Source organism: Eptesicus fuscus, chromosome 11 (assembly GCF_027574615.1).
Source record: "Eptesicus fuscus isolate TK198812 chromosome 11, DD_ASM_mEF_20220401, whole genome shotgun sequence".
Classification (NCBI taxonomy): Eukaryota; Metazoa; Chordata; class Mammalia; order Chiroptera; family Vespertilionidae; genus Eptesicus; species Eptesicus fuscus.
Window position 1 is genome coordinate 43,833,970 of NC_072483.1, and position 21,455 is coordinate 43,855,424.

Consider the following 21,455-nt stretch of genomic DNA (forward strand, 5'->3'; position numbering starts at 1 on the left):
ATAAAAAAGGAAAAAAAAAACCAGCAGCAACAACTAACAATGTTCATGGAAGAGATACCAGAAATTGGAAGGGGAACCCGTAACTTGGTACAAGAAGGAGTGTGTGAAACCTTGGGGGAGGAAGAAGGGGGAGAATTGAAATATACAACTTAAAAGTGTTAGTACAGAAACAAAGTTTATGATAGGGTTGACTACATATAAACAAACAAAACTTTCACTCATCTAAAATTATAGGAATCATCTGGCATCCAGCCAGTGTGGCTCATGATGTTTTGATTCCCAGTCAGGGCACACACCTGGGTTGTAGGCTTGATCCCCAGTAGGGGGCATGCAGGAGACAGCTGATCAGATCAATGATTTTCTCTCACTATTGATGTGTTCCTCTCTCTCTCTTCTCTCTCTCTCTCTCCCCCCCCCCTCTCCTCTCTGAAATCAATAAAAATATTTTTTTAATTATAGGAATCAAGAATAAGGATAAAAACACTTTAAAAAAATGGAATGAGCATCAGAAAAAGATCCCAAGCAGGGATAACTTGCTGGGAACTGGCCACTGTAAGACATTAAAGTTGAAGAGCTTTAATCTCAAAGAAGGCAAGAAATTTGCATAAGTGAAAGGAAGTCCCTGTGTACTAAAGCTATAATCTCCTTGGGCTGTCAATGCTATAATCACCAGTTGAAAATGATGTTAAAGAAAATGCAATTAGGCATTAAAGGAAAGGCTTCCTTACCTTTTAAATTAGGGGGTAGGGGAAGGAAAAATGTTACAACCATGTCTACACATATATACTTACAGTGAGCATCTAAAAATGTGAGCGTTTCAGCTGTTGCTACTGTTGCTCCTAGCAACCGTGCAGTGATCAGACCTTTTCTCTCTCTTTGTCTGACTATTTTTACTATAGGAAATTGTTTTATATATTCCTCTAGTTTATCATGTAAGTACTCTGTAAAAAAAATAAAACCAGGATTAACTCTTAAGTTTATTTTCATATATGACACATGAAAGCTAATAAAGAAACCACAGGGCAATCATACCTCCACATTCATAATCTTAACATTTACACACATTTTTTCATTAAGATGAAAATTATATCTTTAACCCTTCATTGAAAAAAAACTACACATGAAAATCTTAACTTCTGGACTATTGTAAACATATAACATTATAACGTATTCTATATATGCCATGTTAATTCTTTGAGGCAAAATGAAAGATTTCAAATGGAGTGGATTCAGGAGTCAAGAAAATGCATTTGGAGATCTGAGAAAATTAACTAAGGAAGTAAAGAAACTAAATTTGGGCAACAAAATATTTGATGCTTTTAAAAATTATTATTTAATTTGGAAATTTGAAGAAAAATGCCAAGTATCAAAAGGATGCTCTGATACTTAGGCAGTGATCAAAATAATTTAAGACCAAAATGTTGAGCAAAAGTAAGAAAGTCCAGCCCGGCCACTGTGGCTCCGTGGATTGAGTGTCCTACCACACACCAAAAAGTTGCTGGTTCAATTCCTGGTCAGGGCATACACCTGGGTTGTGGGCTCGATTCCCAGTAGAGGGCTTGCAGGAGGCAGCCATTAATGTTTCTATCTTCTCTCCCTCTCCCTTCCTCTCTCTAAAAAAGAAAATCAATAAAAGCATAGTATTTTTAAAAGTAAGAAAGTTCAAGGCTACAGCAGTTTGGGGATATTTCTGCAGAGTCAGCAGAAAATTTTCAAAAGTTTTGGAGTCTCCTGACAGAATTTTTTCCAATTAAAATATGGAAGAATAAGGGAACATGTGAATCAGGAATGAAGCTAAAAACAAGCAAAATTTTAGTAATAGATGTATCATTTAAAATATTAAGTATTCCAATTTGGATGAGAATGAGACACATTATAAGCAAGATTTAAGACAGTAGGTAAAAGAAAACACATTAATCAGGTCAGTCAAGTATTCATATTTTTAAACAATTTCTTAAGCCTGCTTTTTATCACTAAATTTTGATTTCTTGTTGACTATACAATGCAGTTCTTCCAGTGGGCTTCTTGGGCCCATAGGATAGCCTCGAAAAGATTAGGGAATCCTGGCTGGCGTGGATCACTGGCTAAGAGTGGACCTATGAACCAGGAGGCTACGGTTCGATTCACATTTGGGGCATATGCCCAGGTTTCGGACTCTATCCCCAGTGTGGGGCATACAGGAAACAGCTGATCAATGATTCTCTCTCATCATTGATGTTTCTATCTCTCTCTCCCTCTCCCTTCCTCTCTGAAGTCAATAAAAATAAAAAAAGATTAGGGAATATTGAGAACATAAATAAATGTCCTATTGTAGATGTTTGCTTTTGCCAGATTTCAGAAACAAATGTAGATGGTTTCATCTGTGATTTTTTTTTTCAGTGCTTCAGTGGTGAAGATAAGAGAGTTGCTTATTGAAAACGTAAACATTCATAAAGAAGTGAGAGTCTAGAAAAAATTTTAGTAGAAAAACAAATCTAAACATTGTTGTCTCAGAGTAATAGATTAACTTTTAAACACCTTCTAAGTTCTTCAGAATTAATTTTCTGAAAGACAAGCAAAATTGCAATTTTTCTTAGAAATATAATTATGGATATTTCTGCTTTAATCATAGACTTGTAAAACAGAAACATTTCAAAGGTATTAATGTGGGTTTTTTAAAAACTGGAGTCACTATAGATTCCATAAAATAAGAAGTCCTAATATTGTTTGAATTTAAAAAAAAAATATTTACCCACACCTTCCAAACTTCCTGTAAATTCTTATCTGCCCCCTAAATTTAGTCCCCATTTATACCCCACTTTTTGTGAGGTTAAGAGCACAAAGCTATGAAATCAGATCTCCTGGATTCAATTTATAGCACCATTACTTTTAGCTGTGTGACTGTGAGCAAGTTATTTCACCTCTTTGTAACTTAGTTTCTTTATCTCTAAGATGGGGATGATAGGATTTATCCGGACAGAAGATTGTTGGGAGGATAAAATGAGAGGTTACTGTACAACTAAAACATTTAAGAGAGGGCCTAGCACAGGGCCTATACTCTGTAAATGTTGATTATCTTTTGTTTTGCTATCACTGATATTTAACTACATCTGTTATTTGATTATCCACATACTTCTGCTGCTTTTCCCTAAGCCAGTTAAAAACAGGGACTGTGGTTTCTACTTCACAAGCTACTTACAGCAAGTAGGGACACATTTTTCCACAGTGGATATTCACTAGACAGCTCTTTGACTCAATAAGACACATTATATTAATATGCAAAGATAGCCTTTGCCAAGAAAACCCAAATCTATTCTTAATTGCTATAGAGAATTATAAAAATATTCAGATCCTTTTGATCAAGCAATTCTACTTCTAACTTATCTGAAGATATAATTCAAAAGAAGAAAAACAGAAGTGCAAGGATATTCATTGCAGTGTAATACAGAATAACAATGAGGTGAATAAAGGTAAATGGTTACATAAAATGCATCTAGTCCATAACTGTCATTAAAAATAAAGTTTTGAAGGAACAATAAATGAGTTAATAATGTTCTGTGACATGTCTGATTTCAAAACTGGACTTATGACATTGGTATAATTAAACGTTCTATATTTAGATAATGATTAAAAGAGGAAAAGATTAAAATAATTGAAACAGGAAGATTATGAATAGATGTCACTTTTCATTTTGGTTTCCTTTAATTCTATTAATTTTCTTTGTGCAATTAAATAATAAAGTTTCCTTCAACTGGAGACTTTTCAGAAGTAGCCTTACTGTTCCCCTATTGCCTCACTACTTGAAAAATCAAGCAAAATAAAAATTATCTGTGAATCAAGTTCATGAAACCAAAGAGGGAAAGATTTCTAAAATAAAGTGATTGTTGTTTTTTAAAGCTAAAACATATGAAGTATGCAGAAGTTAATCAGATGTCACTTTAAACTCTATGGGCTGCAGTCCAAACTGTAAGGATAAAAAGAAATTCAGAACAGATCAAGCAGTAAGTAAATTAGTTGATTACAATTGAGTGGTAAAGTAGCCTGGGTGAGAGGATTAATGATTCAAATCAGAGATCTGCATAAAGTGCTTAACTGTATGTAGGGGACTTGAATTATAAAACTTCCCCATTTGGCCTGACCAGTATGTCTCAGGGGTTGAGCATCAACCTATGAACCCGGAGGTCATGGTTCAATTCCCAGTCAGAACCCATGCCTGGGGTTGTGGGCTCGATCCCCAGTAGGGGACATGCAAGAGGCAGCTGTTTGATGTTTCAATCTCTCCCTTCTCCCTCTCCTTTCCTCTCTCTCTAAAAATCAATAAAAACATATTTTATAAAAACTTCCCCAATTGGTAAATATGTCTCACATCCAAGCAAAAAATCCCCAGGTGATAAGCAACCTTATTCCACATAGATGTTAATGTAACTTGAGAACATAACTTCAATCCACTGAGATTTTGTTTTGAAACCATAGGAGTGCTTAGAACAGTGGTTCCTAACGTGGGGCACACACCCCACAGGGGGGCAATTTGATTTTTAAGGGAGGCAATTCTAGAATGAGTTGTTAACAGTCAATTTTTTGCATTTCTTATGGTTCTAGGGGCCTCATCTACAGTTTATAAATATATATTGTGATATATTTATGCATTTCAGTTCTCTATTATGTTTTGAAACTTTATTTGCTATTTTTTCATATCACTTCATATTATTTTTTTTAACAAATTCTTAGTGATTTCTTCCTCAGTACTTCAACTGTCCTTTCGCTCTTTTATTTTTCTCTTTCATGGATGCCATGTTCTTTGGCAGCTTGTTTAAACCATGTTAATGGCCTTTAAGGCTTTTTCCACCTGAATAGAAGTTCATTTTTTGAATAATGTATAATAATAAAAGTGCAATATGCTAATTAGACCGGATGTCCTTCTGGATGAAGCTGCAGCAGCGGGGGCTGCGGCCAAGCCCCTTGCACGAATTTTGTGCATCAGGCCTCTAGTAAGAATTATATGTCATGGGGGGGGGGGGATCAGGATTTTATAGATGCTTAGGGTGGGGCATGGCGGAAAAAAGATTGGGAACCACTGGTTTAGAATTATATGTAGAAATTATTAAATAAGTAAGTAATTGTATATAAGAAATAAATAGATTAGTAATTTATGCTTTATTCACTTATCACCATTTCTAAAGTCTTGGTATAGCTTATAATTGATGACATATCACTTAATCTGCAGTATCTTTTTTTTTTTTTCTTCTCATGATACAGAAAAGAATGGTTTATCTTACCACAGTGTTGCTTTGGGTTTGATGAAAGAATACCAACCCCATTTTACAGATGAGTAAACAGCTAATTAGTGTTGGAGCTGGAAGCTGTCCTTAAAGAATCTGGCTCCAAACTATGATTCATTCAGGAATAAATGTTGTAATCATTGAAACAATCTATATCTGTTTGGTATTTAAAATGCTTGTAATGTTTGAAAATTTAGCAAATTAGCGTATTTGTCGAATTAGCCTTGTGATTTCAATTTAAAATGTGTAATTTAGTAAGTGCATCTTGACTTTAATTTTAAGTAGCTATGTATTAAAGAATGTGGCTAATTTTACAAACAATATTGGAAAATTTAAGAGCCAAACTAAAACAGGATGTGATGAGTCAGTGATTTTTAACTACTTATTTATATTAATTACATTTATTTATATTAACTCATCTAATTTTCAAAACAACCCTAAGAATTATGTACTATTTATGTATTTCCTCAATTATAAACCACATAATTGAATACTTCTTATAATCAATAGCAACTTAGTTTAATTGGCTATGAGAGCTTCTTAAACTAGTAGTATATAAACTAATTATGTATCATACAATAAACTTGATGAAATATGGTATTTTTTCCACTTTACAGATAATGAAACTAAAGCATTGGGGGGTAAGAGGAAGAGGGTTAAATAACTTGCCCAAGTTACATAGCTGGTTAGGACCAGAGCTGGGATTCACACCAAGGAAGCCGGACTCCAGGCTCAAGTCTGTGCTCTTAATGACTATTATTCCTTATAAGAAGTGTTACATTTCAGACTACAAAGTTATGAATAATGGTATTTTATACATTTCTGAACTGCAAAATATTTGAATATCAACACCCTTGGATTCTACTCTCATCCACTATATATACCATCCAACCTATTATACTCAAGCTCTGAAATGGCATCTGAGAGTACAATATAACTCAATAAACATTGGACAACACCATATGGATTTACTTGGGAAACAATCTAATTTGCATATGCTTTCTTACCATCTACACTAGCATCATCCACCAAAATGATTTCCTTCAGCAGTATGGCAGGCGTAGAATAGAGCACACTGTGGACAGTTCTAAGCAGCGTGGACCATGCTTCATTATGAAAAACTATTATGACACTGGTGGTAGGCAGGGGAGGACAGCGCTTAAATTTCTGTTCGATACATCTAGAAAAAGTCAAAGTAGAAGAATAATTATGAATTTTATTACTTTATTTCATAGCTATGCCATTACCAAAATTATTTAACCTTTCTCACTACAGAAATGATAGTGAATAGTTTTTTGTTGTGATTTTTTACTATGTAAGATGATCTTAATGCTGTGTAAATGTAAGTAGAGCAAAACAGAATGCTTTACAAGACCTAGATCATAGCCACTGATATGTATTGCATGTCAAAGATGAGAACATGCTATTGTAAACTTTTTCAACAGTATAACTTTACATACAAATAACATTTTCAATAAGGAAAATAACTGACAAGTGAGACCACCTGAAAAAATGACAAATACTTCTAATTGGTCAAATAAAAATCAAGTTTTTCTCCTTCCTTTGGAAATCATACATTTTTCCTATTTGTAATTTTTAAAACTGCAATATAATTAAATATTTGTATATGTACAGATTATCTTAAATTAGATACTTTCCTAAGTATATAACATTTTCCAAGTTTATTTAATCAATTTACTTAATCTATATTTGAACCAATAGGGGAAAAATAGCATTCTATAAAGCTATGCATATTTATTATTATTCAGCAAAGATTTTGCTCCAATTATCCAATTTATTGCTTAATTAAATGAGAGTAGGCACTTTAAATATTTTTAAAAATATATTTATAAATTTAAAATAAAAGTCCTAAGTCCATGTTATTAGTCCTGTGCTCTGTTGCCACATGAAATATCGATAGGCACAAGGAGAGCAATGCTAGTAATTTTTGACTGGCTAATGGCACTGTGCTACCCATTAGCTATGAACATTAATTATAAATTGATTCATTTTTATAACAATGTCTTTGTCTGTGGAAATTGTCTCATATGAAGCATGGGGGTGTGGGAGGACCTGTACAGCCTCCAGTCCCCTGACCTATTGCGTTGAGGTGAAGATCAAATGAAATAACATACTGGAGAGGGCTTCAGAACATTTTGTAAAATCAACAGAGTGAACCTGGAACATATGGAAAAGATAAGTAAGTTTATCTTGAAGTTCACTTAAAAACCATAAATGGTTGTGTAATTTCAGACAACAGAGTACAAAAATCTCCCACACAGTCAAAAGGCACTGTAAGTACAGTGTGTGAACAAGTGCTGGTCAAACACAAAGAAAAGGAAGTAAATCATTCACTCATGGAGATAAGGGCCCAGAACACTTTAGTCACTCTGCCAGGGCCAATAGGGAAGCCAGAGCCTCCAGTATGGTACGAGAGGCCTGGGACTGCCACCCTGGAAAAAGATATCCTACGAACTCTCATTAACCACTTTTATATCCAGACCTCAATATGTATGTGTCTTAGATTCTTTTCTGAGAGGAGGTCTTTAGGGTGGAATATTTGTAGTTATAAAAAAAAAAAAAAATTAGTCTGGGAATAAAGTATTGAGAGGGTATCAATACCACCAGATAGAAAAAATAGAGGAATTGACTGAAAGTGATTTTACTCTAGTGCGTTTGTTATTTCCAAGTGTAATATACATATACACTGAGTGGCCAGATTATTATGATCTTTAAATGCATAATAATCTGGCCACTCAGTATATATATATATATATATATATATATATATATATATATATTATATATATTAGAGGCCCGGTGCATGAATTCGTGCATGGGTGGGGTCCGTCCAACCTGGCCAGGGGGAGGGGACATGGGCGGTTGGCCGGCCGGCCTGCTGGTCAAAGGGACAATTTGCATATTAGTCTTTTATTATATAGGATATACACTGAGTGGCCACATTATTATGCGTTCAGAGATCATAATAATCTGGCCACTCAGTGTACAAGTCAGAGCAAATAATCACATTCATCCTCATTGATAGATATAACCAAGTTATTTATTCTAAATTGAATTTTGGATAAACTACCAATTAAAAATAATGTCCAAACATAAGCTACCTCTTCCTATATAGTACTCTTAATTACACAGAAAGAAATAACTAAATATAAGCTTGTATCTTCAGACATAAAGGCTTATAAGCTAACATAAACTATAAGTAAAAATTATGGAAAACTCCATAATATTTTCTTTTTTTTTAACAAAAAAAGAAACCTTATGATTTCCTGTCTTATAAGAATTTTGGGGAGAGATTTTCCAGATTTAAAAAAAAAAAATGTTTCCCTACATTTATTTGCCATGTGACTAACTAATGTAATATTAATCAAGAATTACAAAAAGGTCTTGAAGATTTAAAGTATAAATATTTACAAAAACTCACACTAATAAATGTTATCATTTTAATCTTACAATGCTTTCCCTTGGTTTAATTGAGACTTTATTTGCTTAAGTGATAGTCACTAATATCAAAAGTGTCATGTCATATCATTAATGCAAGTGGTAATGAAATTTTACAATATTACTTCATAAACCTTATTTATTTGGAAACAATTAGCATGTTAAACTTATGCTTTAAAAACTGTTTCACATGTCATTTAAAGTTGTGAAATTAAAATAACTTGCCAAAGTGACTACATATTTCTAGTCATGCCATTTGAAAGATTTGGCATATAGAAAAATGCTTAATCAGTCACATCTGGTGTTGGGAGAAACTAGACCTATATTTCTAATGAGTAAAGAAAAGATTGGGAATTCTTCAGAAAATGTGTTCCTTGCAGATATAGGTTAATTTAAAGTAGCAAAGTATTAAGTCTTCACCAACTCTTCACAGTCAAGGTAACCATTCCTATCCAAAAATAAAAAAAAAAAAGGTTCTTTACGTGCTTAGTTATTTCCCACTTACTTAATGATTAACATTATTGAATATTACTGTAGTTTTTAAATGTTATATTGGGGGGAAAAGTTTATCTTGAGCTGGCATTGATGATCATGTTAAAGAATAAAAAGCATGTTTCTTCATTTGTGATGTGAACTGATTTTCAGTCAAGACCTTTCCCCAAATCAGTGAAGTGCAATACTACGTTTTAACTTAACATAAAGAAAACTGCCCTGTTATAACAGCTAAAGTATTTGTTAGACATTCATTTATTTCTTTACACATTTATTTAATATTGATGAGCAACCCAACTTTGAATCACACAGACTATAATACAGTGACAGCCCTGAACGGTGTGGCTTAGTTCGTTGGGCATCATCCCATGCACCAAAAGATGACTGGTTTGATTCCCAGTCAAGGCACAAACCCAGGCTGTGGGTTTGATCCCCAGTGAGGGTGAGTTCAGGAGGCAACTGATTGATGTTTCTCATGCATCTCTCTCTCTCTCTCTCTCTCTCTCTCTCTCTCTCTCTCTCTCTCTCTCTCTCTCTCTCTCCCCCTCCCTCCCTCCCTCCAATAAAAACATATCCTTGGGTGAGGATTTTAAAAATAAAAATAATATAGCAACAGAAATTTAATCTATACAACTTCAACATTAAGAAACTCATAGTTGGAGCAGGTATTTATGATCAGATCATAAATCTGGAAAAATATGAATGAAGCAATAGACTTAAGTCCTTTTCTTCAGGTTCACTTCCAAATATATTTTTATTATAACCAGAAAGCAAAATATATAGGCACTGCTTGCTTACAGTTTTTCTGCTTACAATTTTAACAAATCTACAAATGGTTTGAAAGTGCTAGAAATTCATTTTAGCTATTTCAGTTCAAGTAGAGCATTTGACCACTACCTTAAAGATAACAAAATGGTTCATTAACTAAGGACAAACAGTATAAAGGAAGCTGGAGGAAAACTTAAAATACTATATACTTGAAATAAACATGTAAGCAAAGTGACAATAAAAAGCAATCTTGACTTCTCAGAAGCTAAAGGGAAACAACTCTATAATACTGGGACTTATTCAACAAAACTCTAGAGAAAGAATCATAGTTGAATTACTAATTATAACAATATTGTCCGTTAAAAGACAGGTTATAAAACACAGGGCATTCTGAAATATAATGAAATATAATTATAGTACAGAGAGTAACCACAAAGTCTGTGACTTAATTCATAAAATATTGTTATCTAACAGCTCCAAAGTCTTGGCATATTTTTTAATAATTTCTATTCTACAGTAATACATAGAGGAATGGAGACAACTCCCACATTTCCCATAAAAACTGTCCCATATTTATTCCTTAATAGATGAGGAAAACTAAAGTGTTTCAAATAAAGAATTTGTGATTCTATAGATGTCAAATCTAGAATTCAATGTTCTAATTTCTAAGACAATAACTTTTCACATCTTCAATGTCTCACCAGGAATAGATAAAAAATAAAAAAGTAATTAAAACTGATTAAGTAAATGATAATTGGTGATTTCTTTTCCCCTTAAAGTGGCTAAAGAACAAGCAAATTCCTTAGTAACAGCCCTCCCCTGCAAGCCCTGATGATAAACAGAAGACAATTAATATTCTTCAACATACTCAGGAGGTCGAGTGTCTGGTCCAAGGTCTCGGTGTAAAGAAATCCTGTCACTTGCAAAAGCATTAAAGCAGTGTTTTGCTTCTCCACGGTCTTTTTCCTTCTGCTCTTCAACACTTAGGCTGATTATCTTGAATGCTCTACCAGAAGCACCAGGTGCATTAGAATCCTGAGGTGGGCGGTCAAGAACTGGCTTCAGTTCTGCTGCTGTGTAATATCCTTGCAAACAAGGTCTCTCACCAGCATCAACGCTTTGCCTGACAGGTGCTCCTATTTGCATTTTTGGCATTGCATCTTTAATATTGTGTACAGCTTCTAGCATTAAATCAAGCATCTTGGGTTTGTTTTTCATGTTCCTTTCCACCCTTGATTCCTCTTTGGAATGTTGAACACTTACTTCTCTTTGCATTAAAATCAAAAATATTATAAAGAAAAAAATTACTGCACCAAACTTCCAGAACTTTTTATAATAATGTCTTTTAAGATGTAATTTCACTAGTCGCTTTAGTTGAGTCATTCTGACATTAAAAGCTTGTCACTTGACAAATAACAGTTATAGTTTCCGCTTTTACTTGTATTTTTTATCATGGATTTGCTGGCAAGCAGGTTTCATTAAATGGTAATAATACCTATAAACAGAAATGATAAATGACATTAGTAGCTATTCATTCCTATCAGCATGGTTCAATTCACTCATTCAACCAACAACTCAACATGAGCTACAAACAATATACTCCTATCCTATATAATAAAAGGGTAATATGCAAATTGACTGAACAGTGGAACGACCTGTCGCTATGATGCACACTGACCACCAGGGGGCAAATGATCCCTGGTGGTCAGTGCATTCCCACAGGGGGAGTGCTGCTCAGCCACAAGCCGGGCTGACAGCTGGCGAGCACAGTGGCGGTGGCGGGAGCCTCTCCCACCTCCATGGCAGCGCTAAGGAGTAGCAAACCAAGTGGTAAGAAGCAGCAAGCAGGCAGGCAGTAAAGAGCTAGGGATCCAGGACTGTGAGAGGGATGTCCGCCAAGGGCTCCTGGACTGCAAGAGGATGCAGGCTGGGCTGAGGGACCCCTGCCCCAGAGCATGATTTCGTGCACTGGGCCTCTAGTGGTTAGTAAGAATACAAAGCTATCTTGCCCCCAGGGAAATTATACTTTTGGAAGATCACAACTATAATTAACCAAAATCTATTAGGACTATAAAATATTAGGGCCCTAGCCGGTTTAGCTCAGTGGATAGAGCACCAGCCTGTGGACTAAAGGGTCCCAAGTTCAATTCTGGTCAAGGACACATGCCCGGGTTGTGGGCTCGGTCCTCAGTAGGGGGAGTGCAGGAGGCAGCCAATCAATGATTCTCTCTCATCATTGATATTTCTTTCTCCCTCTCCCTTCCTCTCTGAAATCAATAAAAATAGGTTAACAATAAATAATAAATAAAATACTAGGGATTTTTCTCCAGTAAAAAATACATTGTTAACTCTGGCAAATAGCTATTATATAATATGCATAAAATTACTTTTAAAAATATATTTTGAGTCTAAAATAACAGGTATCTTAACTTAATAATCAAGGTGGCAAAGGATTTCATTAAACTGATTATAAAGAAAGGGAGAATCCATAAGAAAGCAAAGGTATACTGACAGGTACTGTCAGCCATTCATTCAAAATATTGCTTTTTTTTTTTATGAAGTTTGCCCATAACCTATGAACCTTTACTCCAACTAAACTAATTAATATTAAAAAGCAGCATCACAGGCATGGAGGCCACGGGCACATAGGCTACCAAGGAGACAAAACTGAACCTCACGTCACCCTGCTTGGCCCCGGAGGATGGCTGGTTAGCCAGAGACGGGTAAGATTCCTCAAGGAAGGAACAACCTAAGACAGGCACAGTCGCAGAGGGGCCATCAGGAGAGAATTTGGGGATCAACAGAGGTGGGGCACAGACCCTCACCCCCCCAACATTGCAGGGGCCTGAACCCTAGCCCCTTCTGAGGGAGGTCTCCTGCCCCCATGGCTGCTTCGTGCTTCCCATGCCCAGCTCAGATCAGGACCCAGGTGACCGACAGAGAATTGGCCGACAGCAGCTGCCCTCTCACTCCAACAAGAATTGTTTGAGTTGTCTTGTACCCATGGTGTGGGGATTGGGTTTACGATATCTAAATCCAGCCTACCATCAGGAATGCTCAGGACCTACTCAAGAAGGCAAATACTCCCTTCCACCAATATTTACAGGGTAAAATAAGATTGTTGTTAGAGTAATAAATTTGACAGTAAAATAGTAGTCAAGTTTTCAGGCAAATTTAAATTGGCTAGTTGAAACAAGCGAATATTCTAGAAAAATTAATTGTACTGGACAAAAAGGTGTTCCTAAAGTGTTAACTAACATTTTTATTGGTACTTCATCTCATGATAAAATTGTGCACCATGTAATGAACCTAAAACAGTAATATTATAGTGCAAAAAAATTAAAATTTAAAAGCCATCAAGAATACATTATAAAATTTTCAAAAGCCTCCTAACATTTAAATCAAAAAAGGAGGGGATAGTAGAGGAATATCATGTAAGAAAAAATATCCTATAAGATAATTACATCTAGAAAATTAATACTTTAGAAAATTAATTGTAAGGCTAAAAGCAAGACACCCATAAAAAACACACAAGGTGTCAAAACAAGGCAGAGGAAAATCATTTGGGCAAAAAATGAAATAGGATCCCAAGTCAAATTTATAGAAAATATTCCTTTATTAACTTTTGGTCGAGATTATGTTTGTATATTTTCAGAAAACAACTCCGAGACCATGTGGATTCCAACAACAGAGAGGAATCAACAGGGCTACTCCAGCCATGAAGACAGAAGAGAAGCAGTCCAGAGATGGAAGACGCTGATGTGGCCTTCCCATACTAGCAGTTAGCTGCTGTGCGTCACTGCAGGTTGCCCAGGACCAAACCAGAGAGAGTCAGACCTGCATTACCACCAATTGTCCACCATCCAGAACTGTAATGTCAGTGCTGACATGTACACATAAGGAACTGTTTGACATTGAAATTGGGTCTCAAAAGAACTGTTGGCCCAGAAAGAAACTCACTACAGACTGATTCATTTGCCTGTCACCATAACCATTATTGCTTGTCTCATTTTCACTTCTTATAAGTGTATTTCTAATAGCACATGATCTCACTTATCTAGGGGAAATAATGAACAACATAGACTGATGAACAAGAACAGACCCAGAAACAAGGAGGCATGGATCAGACTGTCGGGCCTCAGAGGGAGGGTAGGGGAGGGTGGAGGTAAAGGGGAGAGATCAACCAAAGGACTTGTGTGCAAACATATGAGCCTAACCAGCGGTTAAGGACAACAGGGGGGTGGGGGCATGTGTGGGGAGGGGTGTGGGATGGGAATGGGGGGATGAGGACAAATATGTGATACCTTAATCAATAAAGAAATTAAAAAAAAAAAGCAGCATCACCAACAAGTAAACGCATTCTCGCAGATTTGCTGACCTGACAGTACTTTGAATTCTGACAAAACCAATTAAGACTAGAACATTAAGAGCATCTGTTGTTATAAAATAGCCATTTTCAAATACATCACACAAGATACAAAACCCAGTAGCAAAAAAAAAAAAAATGCATTAAGCTTTACTTGTAGTATTTCTAAAGAGGCAACAGAGATCATCAAATTATAAAAGCAGCATTTGGCCTGATAAAATACTGCTTGCTGTTGACCCTAAAAACAGAACAACATGTTTACTAAACCCTAATATAGGCCACCGGGAGCAAAAGAAAGGAGGGGGAGAAAAAGGGCATCCAGGACAGGCTGAATCACAGTGAGGGTTTATTTTCTTCATGGTGCTTTAAAAACAAAAAAAAAAGTTATGTGAAAGGGTTTTAGTACACAATTACATACCATGCACCATTATAATTATTCAGGTAATTTGTAGGGGTAAGACCTGTCCTTCCTAAATATATTTTAAGGAAAATATCATTTATAGAAGTGAAAACTAACTTTGACATTTTATTCCCTTTATCTTCCAAAGTTATCATTAAATTTAAAATAAGAAAACTAAGTTCAAAGATGGAGTCTCTGGCCTTTAGCAAGAAATTTCAAGCTGAATAAACAAAAATGCCAGAACTTACATACTTAATTGTATATACTATTTCTAATTGGACTGCTCTAAATTTTTTTTTAGTATGAAATGGATACTAGTTCCAGAAAATACCTCAACTAATGATGTATATGCCCATAAAAATGAGATGCCAATATTTCTGAGCTTTGGTAACTGTAAGAGCCTCAAGTAAAGATTAAATGCCCTCCTAAGCTTTATACATTGCTTGAAGACACAATATAAGGAGTTTGAGAGCCACACAATTGTTGTGTAATGTCTTATGTCAACTGTTTTGCTACGAGGAGACTATAAAATTAAAGATACCTCTTACCTTTAAGGAGCAAAGACATGGCATGTCAACAGGCAACCAGAAAGCAGCATGACACGTGCTATCACGAGAGACTGTGAAAGCAACATGGAGGGTAGGGAGAAGTGATGACGGAAATTTCCCAGAGATGACACTGCTGAGCAGGATCTTGAAAATAAGCAAAATTTAGGCAGGTGGACAAGAGAGAGGAGAAAAAGGGAATGGCAGATACAAAGGCATGAAAAGCCATGGTCAGTCTTGAGTACAGCAAAAGGGAAGGCACAGGTATGAAATGGTAGTAGGTGAGGCTAGGGGGTCAGTTAAAAGCAAGTTAACAAAGATAATTTGGAATCTACCAATTTTGTCCTGAATAAAATGAATGGAAAGAACTGGATATTTTAAGGAAGGATTATAATCACATGTATGCTTTAGAACAACCAGTTTCCTAAGTGCCAGTAAAATTGATAGATAACAAAAAAAAAATAAAATAAAATAAGAGATCAGGAAGGATGGAAAAGACTGATTCAAAAGAGTTCAGTAACCCTAGCCAGTGTGGCTCAGTTGGTTAGGCATCATCCCACGCATTGAAAGGTGGTCAGTTCAATTCCCAGTCAGGCCACATACTCATGGTTTTGGGTTCGAATCCCAGTCAGGGTGCATACAGGAGGCAACCAATCAATATTTTTTCTTTCTCTCTCTCTCTCTCTCTCTCTCTCTCTCTCTACCTCTCCCTTCCTCTTTCTCTAAAATCAATAAAAACATATATATTTCAAAAAAGAGTCCAGTACTAGTAAGTGGTATTAAGTAGGACTTAGTAAGAGAGAGAGAAGAATGGGAGGTATGTGGGTCAAGTGATGATATTAACAAAGAAAGGATAGATTTGGGATGGGAATTAGGGATATAATTTGTTTAATTTTGAACATGACAATTTTGATATGCTGGTAGGACTTCCCAGTGAGTTCCCATAAGCAAAAAAGATATATGGGACTGAAAATCAGGTAAAAGCTCTGTGCTAGAGATGAAAATTTGAGAGTCAGTGTCAGACTACAGAAGAGTTCACCTATAGGATATAGAGAGGCCAGAGAAATAGCTATGTTTAAGGGGTTGAAGGGGAAAAAAAAGACCCAGGGAAATAAGGAAAACAAATGGAGAGTCAGGGAAATAAGGAAAACAAATGACAGATTAGCAGATAAAGTGTCCATGTCAGGTAAATTTAGATTTTTTACAATCTGCATCTTATCCTTGAGAGATGGTAACTGTTTGATAGCTAGTTGGCCTTTAAAAATAAATTTCACTAGACCTGGTCCAACAAGCTTTAGTGCAAACCCAGGAATGAACCTTGGAAGAGAATACAATAGACTAGTTGTAGTTATGTCCCCAAGATTCTAAGGCTTAGAATCCAGATGCTTTCAGACTAACAGGGCAATAACCTGACCTAGGAGTTTCCAGAAAGATAAAGATGAGAAAAATATTTGGGATAAGCAAAATGTTATTTCATGGTCCCCAACCTATGAAATACAACCTGATCACCTTTCTCTAACCACAGCTTGACAATAGACATGGATATAAATCAACCTACATTCATCCTCCTTTCTGTTTCTGGGAGAAGCACTAAAAATCCCCTTTTGGAGTGCTATTTAGTGATAATCAGATTTCAGTAGCCAAGGGTAGGCTAGGTTTAAAAATCTGAAAGGGAATAAGATAGTCTCCTAAGAATGTTTTAACACACTAGAGAATCAAAGAGAGTCAAGAGAAATCACAGAGAAGAGGGAGATGACAAAACTAGATTCTTCTACAGTAGTGATATTTTTCCTAAATCATTTTATGCCAGAAATCATATTTGTGGCTAGGATGGGAAATTAGTAAGAATAGAATTAATGAAGTAATTGGCAGAGTTATTTTTTTAGGAATAAATTATAAATTAAAGGAGTTCTTCATCGATAGGACAATAATCCTATCACTGTGTGAATATGTTTATCTAAGGGAGTCACTCAAATAGTAGGTTTTCGTTTAGGATGTCTCTAATGCGGGAGTGAAGGAAAGCTCATGAAGGACATGAAGAGTGTCTCCCTTACTCATGGTTGTTTTTCTCTGTTGGTGACATAGTGGGCACACAATTAATGTTTGTTGATTGGAGAAGAGAAGAAGGAGGACCAAGATTTAATTATGAGAAATAATTTAAAAAATAGTTAACTTTTGTTAAATGTTAAGTCCCTGATACTTAACATTTACTAAATAAATCCTAATATAGTCTTCCAATGGTTCTGTAAAATTTATGTTATGTTATGTTTTACTGACAAAAAATGACAGTCAAATAGATTAAGCAGCTTGGCCAAGGTAATTTTAAGTGGAAGAGTAGCATTTTTCCCAACCATGTCCAAACTCAGGTCTGACGTAAAATCCTGAACTTTTAACTAAAGTTATCTGAAAAAAAGGTCTTTAAGAGTCAAGAACTGATACCCTAGATGTCAGGAAATTAGGGAATAACCTAGGTAAAAAAAAAAAAAAAAAAGTACAAATAGCCTCATATCACCTCAGATAAGTTTTTCAGAGCATATGAGTTTTGTGGTTTTCTTTCTTTTCTTTTTCTTTTTTTACTGTTTTAAGAGCATGTTTGGGGAAAGAAAGATTGAGGATGAGGTTGTAGATCTTGAAAAAGGGGTATTAAGATACTGAGACCTTTTAGTTGTTCTACTAAAGTAGAACATGATGCTTTGTTCTTTTCAGATTATTTCTGTAAAGAACAGTCTTCTTTTATCAATTGCTGATCATGTAAAGATTCCAACATTGGTTCTCCAGGGATTTTATATAACTTTTCTGTCCTTTGCTACTAATGTGCAATATCCAGGCTTCCATTAATGAAAACTACACTCAACATTAAGCATCTCCATCAATAGTCCTCAGCTCTGAATAAACATTAGTGGAAAGGTCTTTAAATAGGCAGTACCTTAGGCCAGTGGTCAGCAAACTGCGGCTCGAGAGCCACATGCGGCTCTTTGGCCCCTTGAGTGTTCTAAGGCCACTTCTTCAAAATAGACTCGCCCAGGCCGAAAACCGACTTCTGCGCATGGGCCACAGTTTCAATCGCGCCCGCACGTGGTATTTTGCGGAAGAGCCACACTCAAGGGGCCAAAGAGCCGCATGTGGCTCGAGAGCCGTGGTTTGCTGACCACTGCCTTAGGTCTTACTTTAGAGAGTTTCACTTAATTGGTTCTAGAAGCAGGGCCTGTTATTGTAGACTCTCCAGCTAATTCCAAAGAGCAGCCAGGCTTAAAAATTACTGTTCTAGGTCACAAGAATTTGGGCAAATCAAAACTAGCACCTGATACAGAAAGGAATGTATCCATCCAAAGATAACCTCAATATTAATTCCTAATACTTCAATATCAGGTTTTTCAAAATGAACGCTTGATATAAATTGAGTAAAAGTTATTTTGACATGGGGAGAAAATTTAAAATCCAAAGCAAAAATGACCCAAAGTTTCTGGAAGAGTTTCGGGAATTAATGGCTGGTATAATTGAGGCATTAAAGTTTTATTGCAAATTACGAGGCTGTAAAGTCATTTTTTAAAATATTTTGTTCCAATCACAAAGATAGAAAACCTGAGGCTTTGAACAATAAAACAAACAATCCAAAAAACACACAATAAATTCATAAGTAAAACAAAACCAGAACTCTTAATTCCTATTCCTGGGAATAATGCCATGTTCCTAAACCATGCTTCTTGACAAATTTGAAGACCTATGTTTAAATAGCCATTACAACTAAACAAATATCACCTAGAATCAAATTTCAATTGGACTCAGAAGTTTGAGGCTTAAAAATAAAAAGCATAACAACAAACTCAAATATAATAAGTTATATTTACATATTAGAAGTGATTAGCAGATGAAGGGTTTGTCATCGTTGTATTCTAAACCCTTTACACATACCAATCCAAAATGGCCATTTGCTAATTATAAAAGATTCAACTCACAGAAAAAGAGAAAGGAATATCATAAAATAGTTTTTTAAACCTAGAAAAAAATAAATTTTCTAAATTAGAAATCCTTATAAAATTCTAAAATATAGAAAAAAAAATTGACTTTAGGTGGTGGGCACAAAGTGCAATATACAGATCTTGAAACACAGAACCACACCTGAAACCTGTATGATCATATTAAACAATGTCACCCCAATAAATTTAATTTAAAAAAAACTCAGAGACCTTCTGGTCTCAAAAAATATTAATCTATATATCCTACTATACATGTAGGCCTTACAAAAAGGCATTAATAATCAATAAAAATATCCACAAAATGATACTCTGAAAGGCTAAAACAATATGCATGACTTTATGTCTATGAGACTGGGTTAAAATCAATGGGTTATTCTTAGGGGTAAAATATGCTTCCATCTTGCCCTGGCCAATGTGGCTCAGTTGGTTGAGCATCGTCCTGTCCACAGAAAGGTTGCTGTTTCCATTCCCTATCAGGGCACATGTCCAGTTTTGGCTCAGTCCCCAGTAGGGAGCATGCAGCAGACAGCCAGCCATGTTGATGTTTCTCTCTCTCTCTTCCCCTCTTCCTTCCTCTCTCTTTAAAATAATAAAAACATATTTTTAAAAAGAAAGAAAAAAAAATATGCTTTCATCTCAACAGAAAAAAAACTGAAATCTCACAAATTAAAATAATCTAACTACAAAGCTGTGGCTTCCAGTTATTCTAGACTATAGCTTCTCAAACTTTAATGTGACAATGAAGCACCTGGGGATGCTGTTTAAATACAAACAGGTGGGGAAATATCAAGATAAGATCCATCTTCATAGTCGTGGTTGTCCCTCCAGGTGGAAAAGCACACATTGCAAGAATGTTAGTTTAAAATTCCAACTGAAGCAATCTCCTAATGCAGTGAAAAGCAGAACACTTCATAACTGCATGTGAAGGTACCATTTAATAAAACAAGAGGATAGTGATTCTTTCCATTTCTTGTTTCTGTATTTGTGACAATAAAACTTTACAGCTCCAGGGACTTAAGGTCTGGTTCCAATTGATTTTAATTGGCACAATGCCTAATTGGTGTATGAAACTTGCTTGATACTGAGTTAAAGCATGCTGTAAAAAGTTAAAGGTAACCAAGCAAGAAATTACAAAATTACATCCCCAAACCCTAGCATAGCTGGTAAGTTTTTAAAAGGACACTACTGTGAATTAATACTCATTAAATCTTTGCCACAGATTATCATCTGGATTCACTAACTGAACAAGGAATATCATGGAAGTTTTTTAAACCTAGAAAAAATTAAATTTGAAAACAAAACAAAAAACAAGAACTGGCCCTGATAATAAACCCTTAAATGCTTGGACAGAAATTTTATCTGCTGGTGAAATGTTGGGAATGGAGAAGTGGCAGGAAGTGATTTCTGCTTATATTTTTTGGTGGAGTCAATTTTCATGGTGATTTGCTACTGCGGATTGTTAGTTTTGATTATGTTTAAATCCATGTTCATTCACGTTCTTGCCAGCAATTCTTCTGAGCATGAAGTGATCTATGGATGTACAACAAGGGACAAACAATGATGCAAAGCAAACTGTGTTGAGATAGCCACGTGCTATCTCACAGGAGGCAGCGGCAGACATACCTCAAAGATCCCCTGCTAAAGACAAAGCAGAGTTGCTCCAGGTGGCTGGAAAATGCCACCAGCAGACAACTAAGGCACATACTTGTCATAAAATAGGATGATTTTTTGAACAAAGGTTTCTTCAGATTATGAGACAAAAAGCCTAGTCACAGAGTTTGACCTCCATCAATTATGAGGCACGGGTTTTATTAAACAGAAGGGCATGGTGAGACATCCACTGCTACACCTGGTCAGATAAACATCTTTGAAGGTGAAAGGTCGAAGACAGATCTTGATTTGTGGACCAGTCAATTCTACAGATTGGTGCAAGAAAGGAATTATGGAGTTACACTAACCATGGAGGGTGGGGCTAGGGGTTAGAAGGGGAGCTCACATACTCTCTCTCCTGCTACCTCTGTACCTGTGAATGAATTTCACATAACATAGGAAATATATATATTGATTACTTATGACATATTAGAGAGTAGAGGAATTTTGAGGTGTGATTGGAGTGGTTCCACAGACTATTCACTTAATTAATATTTCCCCCAGGCACTGTATTTTAAAAAAGATTTGTCCATCTAACTA

The 21,455-nt window shown here is 35.6% G+C and overlaps 1 protein-coding gene across 3 annotated transcripts in view; it reads right to left on the reverse strand.

Annotated features, from left to right (window-relative positions):
- GALNT3 (polypeptide N-acetylgalactosaminyltransferase 3) overlaps positions 1-21,455 on the reverse strand; it is a 55,690-nt gene that overhangs the window by 16,463 nt on the left and 17,772 nt on the right. For 2 of the 3 annotated variants that reach the window (XM_054723139.1, XM_054723137.1), the window contains exons 2-4: positions 10,846-11,472; positions 6,266-6,438; positions 792-941 (exon numbers count right to left, since the gene is read on the reverse strand). In XM_054723139.1, the coding sequence (XP_054579114.1) occupies positions 792-941; positions 6,266-6,438; positions 10,846-11,360 (838 nt within the window). In that variant the 5' untranslated portion in view covers positions 11,361-11,472. Of the gene's footprint in view, positions 1-791; positions 942-6,265; positions 6,439-10,845; positions 11,473-15,291; positions 15,436-21,455 lie in introns of all 3 variants that reach the window. The other variant, XM_054723138.1, reaches the window with a different exon arrangement.